Source organism: Phocoena sinus, chromosome 2 (genome assembly GCF_008692025.1).
Source record: "Phocoena sinus isolate mPhoSin1 chromosome 2, mPhoSin1.pri, whole genome shotgun sequence".
Lineage (NCBI taxonomy): Eukaryota > Metazoa > Chordata > Mammalia > Artiodactyla > Phocoenidae > Phocoena > Phocoena sinus.
The window spans coordinates 27,616,927-27,638,774 of NC_045764.1; the positions used below are offsets into that span (position 1 = coordinate 27,616,927).

General features: G+C 45.8%; 1 protein-coding gene across 1 annotated transcript in view; it reads right to left on the reverse strand.

Annotated features, from left to right (window-relative positions):
• Nucleotides 1–21,848, reverse strand: part of PFKP (phosphofructokinase, platelet) — a 71,831-nt gene that overhangs the window by 43,747 nt on the left and 6,236 nt on the right. Inside the window, exon 2 of the mRNA XM_032620337.1 lies at nucleotides 13,960–14,033. Coding sequence (XP_032476228.1) covers nucleotides 13,960–14,033 — 74 coding nt within the window. The remainder of the gene's footprint in view (nucleotides 1–13,959; nucleotides 14,034–21,848) is intronic.

A 21,848-nucleotide genomic window follows, 5' to 3' on the forward strand; every position in this document is an offset into this window, starting at 1 on the left:
AAATCGCAGGTGTACTGTTTAAAATTAAAGACCCAGAGGGAAATTACGATCTTGTGCTATGGCAAAGTTGGCTTTTTAAAAAAATTTATTTTTAATTTCTCATTCTGAGAGAGAAATTAGTTTTATGCTATAATAAAGTTGGCTTTAAAAATTTTTTAATTTATCTTATTTTCATTTTTTCTGGGAGATATATATCTATATATAATTATGGTATCACTAGTGTTTGCATTTGTCCAGACTCAAACCGTACAAATTTACTATGTACAGTCCTTTGTATATCGATTATACTTTAATAAAACTTAAAAAAGATATTTGCAATATATACCAATTGAAGACAAAGGTGAAGGTGAAAGAAAATTACTGGTATTTTAACTCTGCCTGATGGCAACTTTCCCTTCATTTTTCTGATTACTTTCAAAGAGACGAAGTCTAATAGCCTGCCTCTAGTCCTTTCTACTTATAGCCCACTGAATTAGTTGAATTAAATACAGAAGCTTTAAGGCCAGTTCTTGCACTGAAGCCAAGTAAGATGCTTCTGCTCCGTTCAGTCTCGGCTTTTTGTTTCAGAAAACTGTCGGATGGGTCCCCATGTCTTCTCAACTTAGTGATGCTTTTCCCGAATCCTGGATTCTTCGGTCAGCAACTCTGTTTGAATGTCAAGCATTCCAAGGACCAGAGGAAACAATCGCTAAAAAGATAACAGTATCTAGAAAACACTTTGGAAGTGTGTTATCACTGACATTCAGAGACTTCCCCAGGGGTTCCAACTAAATACCTGTGTTTGTTTCCTACAGAATGAAGGTTTTCCAAGTTAATTCCTTAATAAATAAACTTTTCGCTTATAGGATTTAAGAGCCAGCACATAGAGGGGTTGGCTCTGAACTGCTCAAGGGTTAGTAAGTGCATTGTGCCGAGCCAGGTGTGGGTGCAGGAGAGACAGGCGGTGACGGCTCTCCACGTTGATGGTTTTCAAGGTTTGGGAATCATGCGTTTATTCAGTGCATAGGAGACGCATGCGCAGAACCTCAGCTCACACACTTCCTCCCTCACCCAGAGCCTGCTCGGCCCCCACTAGGTTCTAAATGCACAGACGCCCTGGTCCAGGGAACCAAGTCGCTCCTGCGTGCTGATTTCACAGCTTTGGGGAAAATGCCTTTAGGTTTGTCCTTGGTGAGATTTGGTCAACTCCAAACTTCTGAACGGGTTACAACACTACGAGTCATGGTACAGCCCTGAACTTTGAGCTTTTGGAAACCCAGTGATTTATTGAGCCCTCTGGTGCTATTAGATTTCTTTAAGCCAAAGCTCGTAATACACAGTTCCTGGTATGTTATAAACCAAAAGTCACAGCAGGACAAAGCCAGTCGCATAAGCCAGCCCTCTTCTCTCACAGTGAATTATGTACTTAATTAGTGGTATCAGCTGGCAGGGCAGAGGCAGGGAGGGAAGTGATCTTTTTTGCAACTTGGGCACTAAAATGGTTCCTAGAACTAGGTGGTCTAAGCCCAAGGCAGATGTTGACGGTGTGAGGATCAAGCCAGATCACATGGGAAGGATTTAGCTGGACCTGGCAGGGGGCAGGCATGCAGTTAAAAAGGGTGCTCGGGGGCTTCCCTGGTGGCGCAGTGGTTGAGAGTCTGCCTGCTAATGCAGGGGACACGAGTTCGGGCCCTGGTCTGGGAGGATCCCACATGCCGCGGAGCAACTGGGCCCGTGAGCCACAACTACTGAGCCTGCAGGTCTGGAGCCTGTGCTCCGCAGCAGGAGAGGCCACGACAGTGAGAGGCCCGCGCACCGTGATGAAGAGTGGCCCCCGCTTGCCACAACTAGAGAAAGCCCTTGCACAGAAGGGAAGACACAACACATCCAAAAATAAATTAATTAATTTTTTAAAAAAAACAAAAAAAGAAAACAAAGAAAGGAAGGTATCAAGTAGAGAGTATCTATAAAAAAAAAAAAAAAAAAAGGTGCTCAGGGCCGTAACAGTTCACCAGTTCACTCTTCCAGGCGTGCATAAGCCAGCCTGCCACCAAGAAGGTAGGTCTCGCCCTGCATTCCCCAGGTCATCCACCTTTTGTGAATTAATTTAAAGAACTCAACCAATCCAGCAAGGGGCACGTCAGCCAAAGGGCCAGGCGGCACCGCCTCTCTCCCAGCTGCACAGCGAAGCTTCTACCTATACCTTCCGGCATCGCTGTTACAATTTTTAGACAGGCGTTAGTGGTTAAGGAGTTCTGTCTTTAAAGAATTTAAAATGCAGAAATGGTACGTGTAAAACCTCAAGGAAATGAGACAACTGGACTCTGGTCACCTCTCTTGGCCTTCACGGAACTATTGGGGCACAGGTGAGGGTGGTGACCGCAGGCGAGAGCAAAGGGGTGACAAAGCCAGACACGGCCCCAAAGTTGACTTTCTAACCTGCTCTCTGTGCGGGTGGGTGGCTTTACCATCTGTCCTGCGCACACATCTCAGGATCACAGGACACCCAGCAAAGCCACCTGCGTCTCCCTCCCTCCCTCCCTCCTGCTCGAATCCCCTGCAGGGACGAGCCCGGGGTTCTGACAGAAGAGCGGAGGTGGTGGTGGGATGAACTGGGAGATTGTGATTGAGATATATACACTAATATGTATAAAATAGATAACTAATAAGAACCTGCTGTATAAAAATTAAATTTAAAAAAAAAAAAAAAAGAGCGGAACCTCAGCTTCTGGGCCCGACTGCCCATGCTGCCCTCGCTGGGAAAGTGAGTTTTTGTTGTCCTTTGGTCACAATGTGACATTTCTCACTTGAAAACTTGTGAAAGCGGGCAGTTCACCATATACAAGAAGAAAAATAATGTGCCTTTGTGGCAAACAGAGGCAAGGAAGGGAGACAGGGTACCAGTCTATTAACTGACAACTAAAGCTTGCTCATCATCATAGGATGCCAGGCCGGGATGCTCAGCGCCCTGACCAAGTGCAGCTCAGATTCCAGGCTGGTCCGAGAGGGACCCAGGGCTCCCGTGAGAAAGCCGCTCACTGGACCTCCTGTGATGGCCGAGGAGACCAGAACGTTAGCTCCCAATCTTGTTCTGATGTCCCTGTTCTTTCACAGTAGGAAGTCCTGACTCACCTCACCCATTTAGAATGTGTTGTTTGTAATAAGAAGATTAGCTGCTGAAAGTGATGCTCTACTCCTAACCTTTCTTCAATGGGTGACGATGGGTGGGCCTGATATTCACAAATGCTGGGCTTGAGGAGGGCCAAGCCCTTACAAGTTCTTTTAAAGAGCAAAGACTTTTAAGTTAGTCATAGATAAAGAGCTATAATAAGAATAATGACTTCTTTTAATCTGCAGGAAAATCTGCACCTAATAGGATGTTGACCCTGCATACTAAATGAAACACATCTAGACTATTTCTGTAGCCGAGATCAGAGCAGGTAACTTAAGGACTCTCCCCACCCTGATTCTCATCCACCTAAACCTGGGACAGTCCACCCTGAGCACAGTCTTTTGCAAAAGGTATGTAATGTACTCGTCCTCACTGTCTCCAAGAAGCTTAAGGAAGCTGTATCTAAGGAAAACCCCTATCTTAAAAGGAAAAAACAAATAAATCTACAAGTGGCTTGGTAGGTGGAAAGAACGGGTTAATCCACACCCCACCCCAACCCTCCCCGAATGGCGCCCAAGGGTTGGCATGTATCACACGTAGACTTGTCCCAGATTTACAGCAGGCCCAGTGGCAGCCAGACAGAACAAATCCCGTGCCAGACCTTTAGCAGAAATACCAGTGTTTTCCGATCAATATGCTTCCCAGATGCTTTCTACTCAAGAAAAAGCCAAAAAAAACTCCATTTAAATAATTGATGCTGACCTGTTTAACTGGTTTGATGTTGGTAACCTGGAAAGCTCTAGCTGAACTTAGAAACTAGACTAGGCATGGACAAATGTGTTGGATAAATTACCAAATGATTCTTTAAAAAAAAACACACAAAACCAAACGTCTTCTAAATTTGAGCCCCAGTGGGTATAGGATGGTGGTCCCCAACTAGAGGACATCTGCTGACATCTGGAGACATTTCTGGCTGTCACTGCTGTGGGCTTGGGGGTGATCCTGGCTTCCAGTGGGCAGAGGCTCTAACCAGGATGCATAGCCCAGCACCTGTACCCCCCAGATCCTCCAGCTGCAGGTGCCAACACTGCTGAGGCCAGGAAGGAAGCCATGCCCGACGGGATGTGACCCAGACTGCAGACATGTGGACGTCCACAGTCCTGAGACGGTCCACAGGGAAGTGATTCACCTGAGCCCCTAGTTCTGTGCCTGGCAACAACCAGAGGAGTCGAAGGCACCTGTAGCATCATGGCCCCCTTGCCCCGTTTGTGCACAGATTTTTTCCAAGTGCAGGACGGGTAAATATGATTTTCACCAGACAGACGAGGAAGCAGGGCCAGGTTAACGTGTTGATTCCCAGCCATTGGCTACATATGTGGGTCCACAATCGCTTCCCCAAACCCTAGGGGCAGGAAGTGTGCCAGAATTTTGAAGGCTAGGATTTTAAGAAGCAGTATGGACATTACGTGTCACCTGGCACTGTCAGCAGCGTGAACAAGCCTCCCCATTCCCCTCCTGCCCCCTCCACCACCCCGGGGACAGTCACACTAGAGGGCGAGTCCGGGTTACATGCAGCTCCACCAAGGACTGCTGCCCAAATGAGTTCGGGCAAAACTGGCAGGTTTTAGAGATTTTTGGATTCCAGAATTACAGATGCAGAGTCGTTACACCTGTAGTGAAGGGATGATTGGATTTAGGGAGATAATGTTGATACTGTCAGTGCCCAGGCCCTGGGTTGAGTGATCCCTGAGGCAAGGCTGACACTGAGGACCCCCTTCCATGGGGACGTAAACAACAGGCCCTGTTCACTAGAATCACTCTTTTTGGGGTGGGGGAGGGGGTGTCACGAGAAGCACGGCATCACCTCCTAACAGGCGATTTCGGTTCAACTGTATCCACCTCTAGGCTGTTTCTATTTCCCTCCAGAACATACGAACCTCAAAGTTCTGACCATTCCTAGGGCCGACCCACAAAAGCTGTGCTCAGTTGAATGCTCTGAGATGCCCGTAAAGCGGTTATCATGAGAATCAGACTCACTCCGATGCTGCTCCACACAAGGGTTCTCTTTGGCATCTTCCTGACGGAGGAACCAAAGAATTCCCTGCTCCCTTAAAGGGGGTGTATCTGTTCAGACTCAGGATGCCTTACGGCCCACCTGAGGGTGGGCAGGAAGCGGGGCTCCCACCGGCCGACCGTCCCCTCACCCCCACTCACCCTCATCCTGAGAGGACGTGAAGAGTGCGGCCCCAGGACATCAGGAATAAGATCCCCGTTACCCATGAGTAAAGTGGGCCCAGGAGCCCTTTCGGGTTGGCAACGTGGGAATAAATCTGGCTTCTCTGTGTCGAGATTTCTCCAAAGTGAGCCCAAATGTTCTTAAAAGGGAGTCCAAGTGTTGGTAGGCTCAGTCCCACCTGATACATCCCCCTTCAATTCCTTCATTTTGAAATGTACAAAGTCTGGTAGGTATGAGTCAAAATATACCACAATGTCCCCAGAATACAGACACAGCCGCAGGACACAGTGCCAATAAAAAACTAAAACCAAAACAAAACAAAAACAACAAAACCCTCTGATCTGAGAAAGATGATGTAAAGTTGACCAGGCACTACATTGGTTGCAGTACCCACAGATGCCCCACCCCCCGACTCCTCCCACCGACTTTCATGCCAAACACAGATGTGGCCCTTTGTTTAAGGCAGGGCATCACCGACTCTCGGCATCCCTGACGCATCCCATGCGATGTGGCATGTTGAGCAGCATCCCTGGCCCACGAGATGCCAGTGGCACCACCAGCCCCCTAATAACGGGACGATCAAAGACTGTCTCCAAGGCACCAATGTCTGGGGGTGAGACATGCCCCCATCACTGGTTTGATGGGGGTGTGAGCTCCCATCTCAGCCCTGTCAGCACCGAGGACTGACACAGAGAAACTGAACCACCCACAACCAGTCCGCTTCCTCAATGAAGTAACTAAACCGACTTCCTTCCCTTCCCTCCTGGACCTGCAAGTTGGTCTTGAAGATCAAATGAGTCATTATAGGGATGGAACTGCATCCCCGCCAGGGAGGCAACAAGAAGGGCAGTGGGCTAGGTGATCAAAGGTTTCCTGGGGAACAGGCTGCAAACCGGAAGCCTAAGGACATTCGTCTACTGCAAGTCTGAAAGCATTTTGTTACTCGGAACAGAAAAGCCTGATCTAAGGGTGCTCCACCCTCAGATGTTTAAAGCACGTTCACTCATCAGGCCAGCCTGGGGTGCCTTCTCTCAATTTCTAGGGCAGAGCAACCCCTCCCCAAAGTAAAATAAAACAAAAAGGCAGAGGAAACTGTATGCCAGGCACACTCTCCAGTAGCAGCAGGAAAAGAATCAGCTTCAAGGTCAGAGGAAGGGGAAGAAGCAAGGTACGCGACTTCATCACGGCAGCTAACGTGCTCCCTCCATGTTAATGGTGGGGCCATGGCTGCCAGGCAAGGCCCAGGACAGACGGGCATGAGAGCAGTTTGGCCCTAAACATATCCCAATAGAAAACAACAAAACTATAGCTCTAAAAAGGCTTTGATAAGACCCACTGTTTCAACATTGTCCAAATCAGGTGAATACAAACCCCAAGCCCACAGAAACAGTTTTAAAAAGCAAACCGGGAGGAGGAACCAAGATGGCGGAGTAGAAGGACGTGCTCTGACTCCCTCTTGTGAGAACACCAAAATCACAACTAGCTGCTGGACAATCATCGACAGAAAGACACTGGAACTCACCAAAAAAGATACCCCACATCCAAAGACAAAGGAGAAGCCACAATAAGACAGTAGGAGGGGCGCAATCACAGTAAAATCAAATCCCATAACTGCTGGGTGGGTGACTCACAGACTGGAGAACACTTATACCGCAGAAGTCCACCCACTGGAGTGAAGGTTCTGAGCCCCACGTCAGGCTTCCCAACCTGGGGGTCCGGCAACGGGAGGAGGAATTCCTAGAGAATCAGACTTTGAGGCCTAGTGGGAATTGATTGCAGGACTTCGACAGGATTGGGGGAAACAGAGACTCCACTCTTGGAGGGCACACACAAAGTAGTGTGTGCACTGGGACCCAGGGGCAGGAGCAGTGACCCCAGGGGAGACTGAACCAGACCTATCTGCTAGTGTTGGAGGGTCTCCTGCAGAGGTGGCGGTGGGGGGGGGAAGTTTGTGGCTCACCATGGGGACAAGGACACTGGCAGAAGTTCTGGGAAGTAATCCTTGGCGTGAGCCCTCTCAGAGTCTGGCATTAGCCCCACCAAAGAGTCCAGGTAGGCTCCAATGTTGGACTGTCTCAGGCCAAACAACCAACAGGGAGGGAACCCAGCCCCACCCATCAACAGTCAAGTGGATTAAAGTTTTACTGAGCTCTGCCCACCAGAGCAACAGTCAGCTCTACCCACCACCAGGCCCTCCCATCAAACCTCTTAGATAGCCTCATCCACCAGAGGACAGAGAGCAGAAGCAGGAAGAACTACAATTCTGCAGCCTGTGGAACAAAAACCACATTTACAGAAATACAGACAAGATGAAAAGACAGAGGGCTATGTACCAGATGAAGGAACAAGATAAAACCCCAGAAAAACAACTAAATGAAGTGGAGATAAGCAACCTTCCAGAAAAAGAATTCAGAATAATGATAGTGAAGATGATCCAGGACCTCGGCGGGGGGACGACGACAATGGAAGCAAAGATCGAGAAGATGCAAGAAATGTTTACCAAAGACCTACAAGAATTAAAGAACAAACAAACAGAGGTGAACAATACAATAACTGAAAACTACACTAGAAGGAATCAATAGCAGAATAACTGAGGCAGAAGAATGGATAAGTGACCTGGAAGACAGAATGGTAGAATTCACTGCCAAGGAAAAAAATAAAGAAAAAGAATGAAAAGAAATGAAGAAAACCTAAGAGACCTCTGGGACAACATTAAATGCAACAACATTTGCATTATATGGGTCCCAGAAGGAGAAGAGAGAGAGAAAGGACATGAGAAAATATTTGAAGAGATTATAGTCAAAAACGTCCCTAACATGGGAAAGGAAATAGCCACCCAAGTCCAAGAAGCAGGGCAAGTCCCATACATGTAAACCCAAGGAGAAACATGCCGAGACACCTAGTAATCAAATTGACAAAAATTAAAGACAAAGAAATGTTATTGTAAGCAGCAAGGGAAAAATGACAAATAACATACAAGGGAACTCCCATAAGGTTAACAGCTGATTTTGCAGCAGAAACTCTACAAGCCAGAAGAGAATTCAGCACCACCAAACCAGCTCTACAACAAATGCTAAAGGAACTTCTCTAAGTGGGAAACACAAGAGAAGAAAAGGATCTACAAAACAAACCCAAAACAATTAAGAAAATAGTCATAGGGACATACATATCAATAATTACCTTAAACGTGAATGGATTAATTGCTCCAACCAAAAGGCACAGCCTTGCTGAATGGATACAAAAACAAGATCCATATATATGCTGTCTACAGGAGACGCACTTCAGACCTAGGGACACATAGAGACTGAAAGTGAGGGGATAGAAAAAGATATTCCATGCAAATGGAAATCAAAAGAAAGCTGGAGTAGCAATACTCATATCAGATAAAATAGACTTTAAAATAAAGAATATTACAAGAGACAAGGAAGGACACTACATAATGATCAAGGGATCAATCCAAGAAGAAGATACAACAATTATAAATATATATGCACCCAACATAGGAGCACACCAATGCATAAGGCAACTGCTAACAGCTATAAAAGAGGAAACTGACAGTAACACAGTAATAGTGGGGGACTTTAACACCTCACTTACACCAATGGACAGATCATCCAAAATGAAAATAAAAAAGGAAATAGAAGTTTTAAATGACACAATAGACCAGATAGACTTAACTGATATTTATAGGGCTGATATTTATAAATATTTAAAAATATAAATATTTATAATATAAATATTTATAATATAAATATATTTCCATCCAAAAACAGGAGATTACACTTTCTTCTTAAGTGTGCATGGAACATTCTCCAGGATAGATCACATCCTGGGTCACAAATCAAGCCTCAGTAAATTTAAGAAAATTGAAATATCAAGCATCTTTTCTGACCACAACGCTATGAGATTAGAAATCAATTACAGGGAAAAGAACGTAAAAAACACAAACACATGGAGGCTAAACAATACGTTACTAAATAACCAAGAGATCACTGAAGAAATCAAAGAGGAAATCAAAAATTACCTAGAGACAAATGACAATGAAAACATGACAATCCAAAACCTATGGGATGCAGCAAAAGCAGCTCTAAGAGGGAAGTTTATAGCTATACAAGTCTACCTCAAGAAACAAGAAACACCTCAAATAAACAATCTAACCTTACACCTAAAGGGACTAGAGAAAGAAGAGCAAACAAAACCAAAAGTTAGTAGAAGGAAAGAAATCATAAAGATCAGAGCAGAAATAAATGAAGTAGAAACAAAGAAAACAACAGCAAAGATCAATAAAACTAAAAGCTGGTTCTTTGAGAAGATAAACAAAATTGATAAACCATTAGCTAGACTCATCAGGAAAAAGAGGGAGAGGACTCAAATCAATAAAATTAAGAGATGAAAAATGAGAAGTTACAACAGACACCGCAGAAATACAAAGCATCCTAAGAGACTAGTACGAGCAACTCTATGCCAATAAAATGGACAACCTGGAAGAAATGGACAAATTCTTAGAAAGGTATAACCTTCCAAGACTGAACCAGGAAGAAACAGAAAATATGAACAGACCAATCATAAGTAATGAAATTAGAACTGTGCTTAAAAATCTTCCAACAGACAAAAGTCCAGGATCAGATGGCTTCACAGGTGAATTCTATCAAACATTTAGAGAGGAGCTAACACCTATCCTTCTCAAACTCTTCCAAAAAATTGCAGAGGAAGGAACACTCCCAAACTCATTCTATGAGACCACCATCACCCTGATACCAAAACCAAACAAAGATACTACAAAAAAAGAAAATTACAGACCAATATCACTGATGAGTATAGATACAAAAATCCTCAACAAAATACTAGCAAACAGAAACCAACAGCACATTAAAAGGATCATACACCATGATCAAGTGGGATTTATCCCAGGGATGCAAGGATTCTTCAATATACGCAAATCAATCAATGTGATACACCATATTAACAAATTGAAGCAGAAAAACCATATGATCATCTGAATAGATGCAGAAAAAGCTTTTGACAAAATCCAACACCGATTTATGATAAAAACTCTCCAGAAAGTGGGCATAGAGGGAACCTACCTCAACATAATTAAGGCCATATATGACAAACCCACAGGAAACATCATTCTCAGTGGTGAAAACCTGAAAGCATTTCCTCTAAGATCAGAAACGAGACAAGGATGTCCACTCTCACTACTATTATTCAACATAGTTTTGGAAGTTCTAGGAAAAGATCTAAAAGGAATCCAAATCAGAAAAGAAGTTGTTAAGCCGTCACTCTTTGCAGATGACATGATACTATACATAGAGAATCCTAAAAATGCCACCAGAAAACTACTAGAGCTGATCAATGAATTTGGTAAAGTTGCAGGATACAAAATTAATGCACAGAAATAAACCCACGCACCTATGGTCAACTAATCTGTGACAAAGGAGGCAAAGATATACAATGGAGAAAAGAGAGTCTCTTCAGTAAGTGGTGCTGGGAAAACTGGAAAGCTACATGTAAAAGAATGAAATTACAACACTCCCTAACACCATACACAAAAATAAACTCAAAATGTATTAGAGACCTAAATGTAAGAATGGACACTATAAAACTCTTAGAGGAAAACATAGGAAGAACACTCTTTGACATAAATCACAGCAAGATTTTTTTTCGATCCACCTCCTGGAGTAATGGAAATAAAAACAAAAATAAACTAATGGGACCTAATGAAACTTCAAAGCTTTTGCACAGCAAAGGAAACCACAAACAAGACGAAAAGACAATCCTCAGAATGGGAGAAAATATTTGCAAACGAGTCAATGGACAAAGGATTAATCTCCAAAATATATAAACAGCTCATGCAGCTCAATATTAAAGAAACAAACAACCCAATCCAAAAATGGGCAGGAGACCTAAATAGATATTTCTCCAAAAAAGACATATAGGTGACCAAGAAGCACATGAAAAGCTGCTCAACATCACTAATTATTAGAGAAATGCAAATCAAAAGTACAATGAGGTCTCTCCTCACACCAGTTAGAATGGGCATCATCAGAAAATCTACAAACAACAAATGCTGGAGAGGGTGTGGAGAAAAGGGAACCCTCTTGCACTGTTGGTAGGAATGTAAACTGATACAGCCACTATTGAGAACAGTATGGAGTTTCCTTAAAAAACTAAAAATAGAATTACCATATGATCCAGCAATCCCACTACTGAGCATATACCCAGAGAAAACCAGAATTCAAAAAGACACACGCACCCTAACGTTCCATTGCAGCACTATTTACAATAGCCAGGTCATGGAAGCAACCTAAATGCCCATCAACAGACAAATGAATAAAGAAGATGTGGTACATATATACAATGGAATATTACTCAGCCATAAAAAGGAACGAAATTGAGTCATTTGTTGAGACGTGGTGGATCTAGAGACTGTCATACAGAGTGAAGTCAGAAAGAGAAAAACAAATATCGTATATTAACTCATGTATGTGGAAGCTAGAAAAATGGTATAGATGAACTGGTTTGCTGGGCAGAAGTTGAGACACAGATGTAGTGAATGTATGGACACCAAGGGGGGGAAACCGCGGTGGGGTGGGGATGATGGTGTGCTGAATTGGCGATTGGGATTGACATGTATGCACTGATGTGTATAAAATTGATGACTAATAAGAACCTGCAGTATAAAAAAACAAACAAAAAACAACTAATACTAAACTTTCTTTGGGTTATTTCTATGGAAATATGTTAATATATGTTAATATAAATGTTTCAGACATTACCCGAAATTTCTAAAAATCTTATATGTTTTGGTATAATGTTATAAGTCATAATTCTAGTTATTACTTTAAAATGTATATCTCAGAAATAAATTTGTATATCTCAGAAAACTAAATTTCCTCATCAATTGCATTATTATAAACTTTCATCAAATCTTTAACCGTGGTCAGTTTTAAGTCTTTTGTCATTTACAGACAGTTCTGGGTGTACTCTGATGCTTTCGCAAAAATGTTCCTATAAAAGGGTTTTTCTTCAAGGAATTCATGGAAACGACTATGACAAGTACAGGTTTCTGGTAACTGACTATACTGCTGAACTGAATGAGTAAGCATTTTCAGAACTCTAATGGTTTTCCATTAGATGATTTCATAAAAGTGCTAACAAAAGATCAACATGAAAAAATAATAATTACACGGGACTGAGTGAACTGATGAGGATGATAATTTTTGTGACTTTCTGTTTGAATAAAAATAAATAAATAAATAAAAAGATAAAAAGCAAACCTAAGCCCAGGAAAAAACATCTTTCCCGCAAACGATAAACACATGGTCATTTGGACCAACGAGCAAAACCTGTGAGCAGTTACTTCTCAAGGAGAGAAAATGACTCAGTAAACAGACTCCGGAGCCCTGGCCAGCTCTCAGCAAGGTGGGCCGCACACACAGAACTGGCAGGGTTGGTGCCACCTGTGTGCCCGGCGTGGGCCTGGGATGGAACAAAGAAATCACTTTGGCAAGACACACTGAGACCCGTTAGGACGACTACCCCTTTTAACTCGGCAGATGCCGTATCCTGGGATCACAGCAACGATGCAAAGCATAGAACAGCTTCAAATATTAACCTAGAGCTTGCTGTGTTAGGATAGTTGAAAAATGGGCAGTGACCTAAATGTTGCCGGTGGCATAGGAATGCAAGGATCAAGTAGCTGAGGGGTCAGGTAAATGATGAGACATCAGGTTGATGGAATTTTACACAGACATTTACGCGATAGTTGTGGAATGTACGTTAACACATACAAAATTGTCATAACACACTGGCAGGTAAAAAACATAGTATACAAAATACATTTGCTATGGTGCTAATAATGTATATATTTCCTTCCAGTATTTCACATGTATTACACTGGGAAGAATCAGAATAAAATCCTAACAGTGATTTTGGAAGAATTAAGCAATTAAAAAAACCATTCTCTTATTTCCATTTTTAAGCTTTATTCTGTTTTATAAATTTAAAAACTAAATATGTTATTTTTTCTAATAGTTTTTGAAATAAATCACGTGGTCCAAGCTGTATGGGTGCCTTCCCTCCAAACACAACTTACTTCTAAGCTGCCAGGACCTCAAAAGCAGGAGATAATGGGCCATCTGTTTGCTTTCAGATGCTTCATTTTGAAGTTAAGGCATAAAGAGATACTAGGGAGGTGGCCTGGGTTTTACATTAATGATGAAAAGCCCAAAGTGGCCACTCTCCCCCCCATTCAGCTTAATGTTTATTCAAATTCAGGCCCCAGTTTTAGTGACTATATCATGTAAGGAATGAGAACTGCAAATAAGTACAACCAGTTTGATATCATTAATCCTACAAGAACACTAGGTGGATATCAAAATGGCATTTTGAGCCCCGTTTCATCACCTTTCTCCCCTTGTTCCCTAATACAAATCTCACAGACGTGCATCTAGACCGGGGGTGTAACCTCTCCTGGTACCTGGGCTCCCCTATTGGCACCCAAGTTTGCCCGTCACCTGCTGCCCCTTGCCTGCAGTCAGCAGCCCCAGGCACGCGTGAGGCCCCCAAGTGAGTACGCGGCAGCGATTCCTGAGAGTCAGAGAAAGCGGGAGGGGGACGTGACACTGACCTCATAGATAAAGTACACTTTGGCCCCCGCGTATATTCCCATGCGCACGACAGCTCGGACAGCAGCATTCATACCTGCAAAGGAATAAGGACAGTAGTTACTGAGGAGGCTGGGGAGAATCTAGTGATGCCATTTAATTAGCTGTGATGGTGGGAAAACCGTGTAACCTCTCGGACGGCCCCTATGAAAAGTGCTCACAACACAAACCTCCAGGCTTAGTGCAGGGAGAAGAGAAAAAAGTACAAGGCAGGGACCAGCATGTTGTGGCCTAGTCCACAGATGAACAGAGCCTGGAGCACTGCTGGTTTAGAACATCGCTGTAAACACACTCGGAATATGAGCGACCTCAATTTGGTGTGAATCCGTAGGTTGATTCCATCCAATTGCAAAACAACAAAGGAGAGATGTTTGTTTATAGGTAGCCAATTTCAAATAGGCCTGAAAAGGCCATTGGTCTGGGGAGGAGATGAAAAATTATTACCAGCTACTAGTGTAAAAGAAAGTAATTTAGTCAGTGGCCTTAAATATAAATCATGCAATTTTATTAAAAGATCCAATTAAACCAGTATACTATAAATAATACCTAATCAAGATAAATGTAGGCCATTTTCCATACTTCCCCAGAGGGCCTTGAAGGAAGTTAAAAGTGCAATGTATCCTTGTATAAAACTGCCACACTCCATTCTGCTTTCCACTGAAGCCCCATTTTGGGGCAGCCAACTGTGCGATGGACCATAAGTCTAGACCTACGTGAACAGGTCAGGATTTCACATCTGTAAAACCCTGTATCATCATATCAGCTGATGAACAAGGCCATCAGGAGAGCAGTGAGAAGGGAGGATCATTCCTCTCGTTAGGGATGCAGTCCCGAGCCTCAGAATATGCAGCACCTGGGCATCCAGCCTAACTGCTCCTGTGCCAATAGTTCCAATCTGCCTCCTTCGTAAATTTAAATTTTGGGAACAGACTTCAGGACTAAAGGTGTTGGAGAACATGGACCATATAGTAAGTGGTACTTCTGGTAAGTAAATAAACAAACGAAGGCACCTCGGGTCCCAGGGAATATACTCCACAGACAAGGAGATTAAATTTGTATGTATTTGGATGGTAAACCTGCTCAGAGGATGGTTACAAATTTACAAATTACATTGAGCCAGTTTGGAAATCTGGAATGAGATCGTTGCCTCTGAAAGGTGACAATTTTGCAAGGCTACAGTGTTCACAGAGCCGGAAAAGCTGGAAATAAATCCATGTTAAATGTATATCTAACATCTACGCACAGGTAGACATTATGTATTTGGTAGTCTCACCACTTCATGTTCAAACCTAGTTTATTACACGAAGGATTTTAATGACCTACTGATTCATTGCTGGCTGTCTCTCATACCCTCAAACTCAGCATTTCAAGATGCAATAAATCATTTCACCTGCGTCATCTTCACCTCCGTTTCCTATATTCTCTCACTCAGATCAGCAAAACTTTTCACTCTCGCACAACCTGGATACTCATACCCTCCACAGCTCCTTGCCCATAAAACTGACATTTCCCTCCCCAAACTTCCCCTGAATCCACCATCTCCCTCTAACATTATTCACGTTATGGCCAGAATGAGTAAAGCAGCTTTTCCTCTTTTGTTATTATACAAGTAATTTATAAATATATTCTTCTTATTAAAAAAATTACATATGTCGGAAAAGGCAAAGCTGTGGAGACAGTAAAAAAAAAAGTCAGTGGTCGTTGGGGGTTGGGGGGATGAACAGGTGGGGCACAGAGGATTTTTAGTGCAGTGAAACTGCACTGTATGACGTTATAATAATGGATACACCTCGTTATACATTTGTCCAAACCCATAGAACGGGCAACACCAAGAGTGAACCCTAAAACATCAACTATGGACTCTGGGTGAGGATGACGTGTCCATGTAGGGTCATCAATTATAACAAATGCACCAGCTGGTGGGGATGTTGAGAGGGTGGGGGTGGGTCTGCATGGGTGGGGGCAGAAGATAGAGGGGAATCTCTGGAACTTCGCCTCGGCTTTGCTCTGAAATCTAAAACTCTGAAAAACACGGTTAAAAAAACAAACACAGATGAGGCCGTGTCTTGCTTTCCCATGCCCGCCCCTTTGGAGTGCAGTGCATACACCCTGTAGACGCACTCCCCTTGTGCTAGCTGTAATCTCACACACTTTTTTGAGATGTTTTCTATGGTAGCATCAGCATTCTCTTTCTCAAACTCAAAAACGCCCAGGTTCCTCCCTGGATTCCCCAGGGCCTGTGCTCATAAAACCAAGCTCTTCAGGGGAGATCTCCAGCCCCCCGGGCTCTTCCTACCTGCTCAGTCCCACCTGGATGCCCCATCTACACGTCAGGACTGCAGCTCCCCCAGAACTGCCACCACGTCCCGGAGGGATCCTTGCTCAACCTCCAGGAGGGACGGGGCTCCTTCACCTCCAGGAAGGCTTCCCCACCGGCCTTTCCTCACCGGCCTTCACTACACCCACCTGGGCGACACACCTGCATCTCATGCAGGCAGCCTCAGCTCTCAGGCCTTAACCGAACGGATAAACGAGCTCCTCTCGGCCCCTTCCCACAGACCCCGCGATTCTAGGACTTTATTCTGTGGCCCCTGAATCGAGAGACTGACCACCAAACGCTGGAGCCCTACCAACTCTCCATTACCAGGACGCAAGCGCACGAGTTAACGCCGGCTCCCTGGCCCTCGCCCTCCCCCACGTGCTCCTGAAGACCTCATTTCTGGCGGGTGGCGGGGTGGGGAGGCTTTCATAAAGGCATGAATAAAGAGGAGTTGGGGGATTTTAGAAAGTGCAAGTGGAGAAAAAATGGCAGAAGGAACGACAAGTGGGACACTATCCAGAGGTGACCCCAGGGGTCCCCATGTGGAAGAAAAACATGCCCAGGGTGACCCCTGCCTGAAAGTTCTGACCACCTTCACAGCAGGCCTGGGGCCTGAACTCCTACCCTGCCCCATGGGGTTGAGCTGGACTCACCTGGGAAAGCGGCCCGTCCGCTCGGGGCTGGTCCCCCCTCAGCCCGCAGCAGGCCTGAGGTGAGGGTTGTTGGGGGGGGGGGGGGTCCCAGGTCAGGGAGGTTCCTGAGCACCGTATTCCTCCCAAGTTCCCCGGAGAGTAGGCTCCGCGCGTCTGAGCCTTAGCGCCAACCCCCCAAGGCTTTTATTCCAGGGTCGTTAAGGTAACTTGGCTACACCTGCTGCCTTTCCCGTGCAGCCCGGAGCTGGCCGCCTTCTGATTGGGGCCTGAGAGGAGCTGTGGTAACAGCTCGGTGGTAACCAGGGCTGAGTGCTCTGAGCACCTGAGCTGATGTTCCCAGAAAGCCTGCGGGGCCTGGGTCCTCCTGAGAGATGAGGAAGTCGGGCTCTAAGTGGATAAATTAACAGCCAAGGGACCAAAACTTGTAAAAGGCAAAGCTGGGGGCTTCCCTGGTGGCGCAGTGGTTGAGAGTCCGCCTGCTGATGCAGGGGACGCGGGTTCGTGCCCCGGACCGGGAGGATCCCACATGCCGCGGAGCGGCTGGGCCCGTGAGCCATGGCCGCTGGGCCTGCGCGTCTGGAGCCTGTGCCCCGCAACGGGAGAGGCCACAACAGTGAGAGGCCCGCATACCGCAAAAAAAAAAAAAAAAAAAGGCAAAGCTGGAGTGTAAACCCTACTCTTCCTTTTATTTTAACTTAAAAGACGTTATAATTCCCTCTAGTAGGAAGGAAACTTGGAGAAAACAATGCCCATGGGGCCCCAGTTCTTGCGTAATTGTTTGGGGAGAGGCCGGCTCTCCACTTGAATTTGGGAAGGACAGGACAGAGCTGCTATCTAGTGCTGGGCCCACAGGTGAGTGCCTTTAAGGAAGGGCCCAGAAGACAGAAGCCAAGGACACAGGAAAGGCCAATTTTCACCGACAGCCTCTTTGACACACGCAACTGGGATTCAGACATATGATTTGGGGTCTGAGGGCCTTGTGGGTGAGCAGTGCCGATTTTCTGGTTCTGTTGGATGCTGTCCTGTCCTGGACTGTCCAGAGAGCACAGGGCACTCCAGCTGCTGTTTTCAATAAACGTTCAGACATAGTTGAGTTCCTTCCTTTTGTTTTTGGTTTTGTTTTGGCAGCCAGGCTCTGGAGTTCAAAAAACTTCCCTAATTGTTTCCATGGGAAACCATCATCCTGCCACCAAGAAAGAATCTTAGTATTTGGAAAGTATCCTCTTCATCACTTGCAAAAATTAAAACCCTCGTCCTCAGGGAATGTGCAGACTTGCTACGGGAACCAAAAATAAATAAATCTTGAAAGAACCAAGGAGCAGCTAAGTGGAAAATGTGAGAAAATTACTTTAGGTGCGCTAGAAAGAAGAGACATTGTTTTCTTGATGTGACGTATTCTCAAATAGGTTCTTACTAAAGCATCATGCACGTAAGATAGTCATTAAGATAACTTCTTCCTTGAGGTCAGGGAGGCCGTGGACCCAAAGGTTTCCTGAGATTCTGTTCTGGTAACGTTTATTTATTTAAATTTATTTATTTATTTATTTTTGGCTGTGTTGGGTCTTCATTGCTGCACGTGAGCTTTCCCTAGTTGCGGTGAGCGGGGCCTACTCTTCATTGCGGTGCGCGGGCTTCTCATTGCAGTGGCTTCTCTTGTTGTGGAGCATGGGCTTCAGTATTTGTGGCAGGTGGGCTCAGTAGTTGTGGCTCACAGGCTGTAGAGCGCAGGCTTAGTAGTTGTGGCACACGGGCTTAGTTGTTCCGCGGCATGTGGGATCTTCCTGGACCAGGGCTCAAACCTGTGTCCCCTGCACTGGCAGGCGGATTCTTTTTTTTTTTAACATCTTTATTGGAGTATAATTGCTTTACATTGTTGTGTTAGTTTCTGCTGTATAACAAAGTGAATCAGCTATATGCATATGTATATCCCCATATCCCCTCACTCTTGCATCTCCCTCCCACCCTCCTTATCCCACCCCTCTAGGTGGTCGCAAAGCACTGAGCTGATCTCCCTGTGCTATGCAGCTGCTTCCCACTAGCTATCTATTCTCCATTTGGTAGTATATATAGGTCCATGTTACTCTCTCACTTCGTCCCAGCTTACCCTTACCCCTCCCTGTGTCCTCAAGTCCATGCTCTATGTCTGTGTCTTTATTCCTGTCCTCACAGGCGGATTCTTAATCACTGCGCCACCAGGGAAGTCCCTCTGATAAAATTTAAACTTCAAGTAATTTGTTAAAAACAAGGACTGTGTTGATTCCAATAAAATAACTGGGGCTTTGTTTTACTTCCTATGTGGTCTGAAGAGTCTAATAAACCTTACTTAGCCCTTTATGACTGTGTGGAGCTGTTTCCCCTGCATATTTCTCAGTGCCCATAACCACTCCCTGACTAATTTCAATATTTAAATTCCCTTTTGAAAAATAAGATCTGGTGCTTAATCCTCTTACTGGTTTCTCCCTGACTATATGGAGTTTTCACCTTTGTACCAAAGCAAGGATGTTAGCATAGGTCAGAAAACAAACTTAAAGCGCACCTTATCTTGCTCTTCCTACTGACGCTCTCCATAAAGCTTCCTTGTTTAATAATTCAGGTGTGGGAGGGGAAAAAACGTCCTCAGGAGAAAGTGTCGGGATGCTGGATCCCCTGTGAATCAGTTACCAACCGGGGGTTTCTCATCATCCTGAAGTGTCCAAATCACCTAGTCTTGTCTTAGATGTCAGGGACATAAATCTCTGAGCGGGTTCAATCATTCATTTATTCATCCGTCCGTCCATCCAGGACACACGGATGGGGTGTCTTTTCTCTGCTGGCACTGCCGGGCGATGCAGTGACAAAAGAGGGGAAGGTCGTGGCCCTGGTGGGGCTTGTTGCAGCCGGTAAACAACACACAACACACACACACATTTCACCCAGAGGTGCAGGAGAAAGAAGGAAAGCAGAGCAGGGCTGGGGGTTGCCATGGGGGTGTGCAGAGGGGCAGCAGCCGCCTTGAGACGTGCCATTTGGGAGAGAATGGAAGACGGTGATGGAGGCTGGCCAAGTGGCCATCTGGACGTCTGGGAAGGAGGACCACAGCAGGCCCAGGGCCACTGCAGGCACCAGACCACTGCCAGAGGTCCCCTGCATGGCCCCTGACTGTGACATGAACACGCAGGAGGGACCGTCTGAACCTGAGCGATTCACACACCCCTCCCTCTAGACTCCCATCCACTGGGATCCCCACCGACCACACCAACACGCACTGGGGCAGACACATGCTGGATTTCAAAGGCTCAAGATGGAAAAAAGAATGTGAAACAGCTTATTAATCACCTTTGTATTGACAATGGGTTGAAACATTGGACTGAAGAAAACAGAGGCTTAAATTAATTTCACCTGTTTCTGTTACATTTCCAAACATGGTGACTAGTTTAAAATCACACAATCACACATAAGCCTCATCTCTGCCATTTCCCTCCATCTTGACCCTGCTTTTAACCCCCAACAACGCATGTCTATCTTGCCACACCTACCAGTGCGAAGCGATGCATATTCCATCCGGGATCCTAATGCAGCTCATTCCCTGTGATGATTTTCCACTGGTTTTCCCACTATTCACTGGTATGAACATTGTGTCAAGAATGTCCTTCTGCAAGCCTGCCTGTCCCCACCTGGGCTCCTCGCTCGGCCTTTCTTCCTGCTGCGTGGACCAGCTCCAGCCTGAGGCTCCACTGACACAGCCCACCCCCAGCTCACCCTCCACGGCCCAGTCCGGCTCCTCAGGACACTGGGGCCCCCTCCACAGCCCTCCCCTCCTCTCTCCACAAAGCCGCCCTCATCAGAAGCAGCTGGCATCCAGGTGGCTTCCAGGTCACACGAGGTAAATCCAAAGTCCTCCCCGTGGCCCCCCTTGGCCCCGGCCCCGCCCCCCACACTGGCCCAGCCACTCTCTCCCAGCCCTGCCTGCTCCTGGCTATTTCCTGCTGGTCATTCCTTCCCCCTCCCATGGCAGGTGGGGGGGCCGTCCCTGGGAGAAAGGGCTCCATCGTCAGCCTAAGGCAGGCCGAGGAGGCCGTCACTCATCTGGGGGACGATTTAACGAGAGAGAAAACAAAGCCTGAGAATATTCGACCAGAGCTGAAAAAATAAGGAGGGATGGCAGCTCGAGGTCCCCCTGGCCAGCCTTCAACACTTGTAATCAAAAGAACCCTGGCCCGACCACTTGCTCACACCTTTACACAAGAGGCCTCCATTCACTGATCTCCCCGTCAGAATTCTCACCAGAAAACCATCACAGGAAACATCAGATGGTCTGAACCGCCACCTGGACCCAGGACTCCAGCTAGGTCCTCGGCCGACCACAGGGACCTGTTGCTGCGGTGTGACTGTCAGGCCTTCCCTGGACCCACAGAATCAGAATCTACATCTCAGCCAGATCCTCAGGCAGCTGTCTGCATCCAGGATAAAGAAGGAAGCTGAGGGCCCTCAGGGGCAGCAGGGCCTCCCTGGGCCTGAGTAGTGCTGCCTTTTCTCTCCAGCAGGTCCTGCTTGAGACTCAAGGTTGTCTTAGGGGCAGGGGAAGCGGGGGAAGGGGAAGGGGAGAAAAAAAGAGGGGGGAGAAGACAGGGATTGTGTGATTCCACTTCATGTTGCAAACCAACAATTGCAGGCCCTGTCCCACCAGGACTGGAGAGCAGAGCCAGACCCTGTAAGGAAGTCCCTTCGTGCTCACGACGCCACTCGGCCATGCACTATGCTGCCTCTTGTCCTGACAGCACAACGTCTGTGATTCCCAACACCCTAAGCGTGGGGTGGTGAAGACATGCGGAAGAGAGGGTGGGAGGAAACCGGGGCCCCGGAAGGTGCTTTCTCACAAATAAAATACACCACCATACAG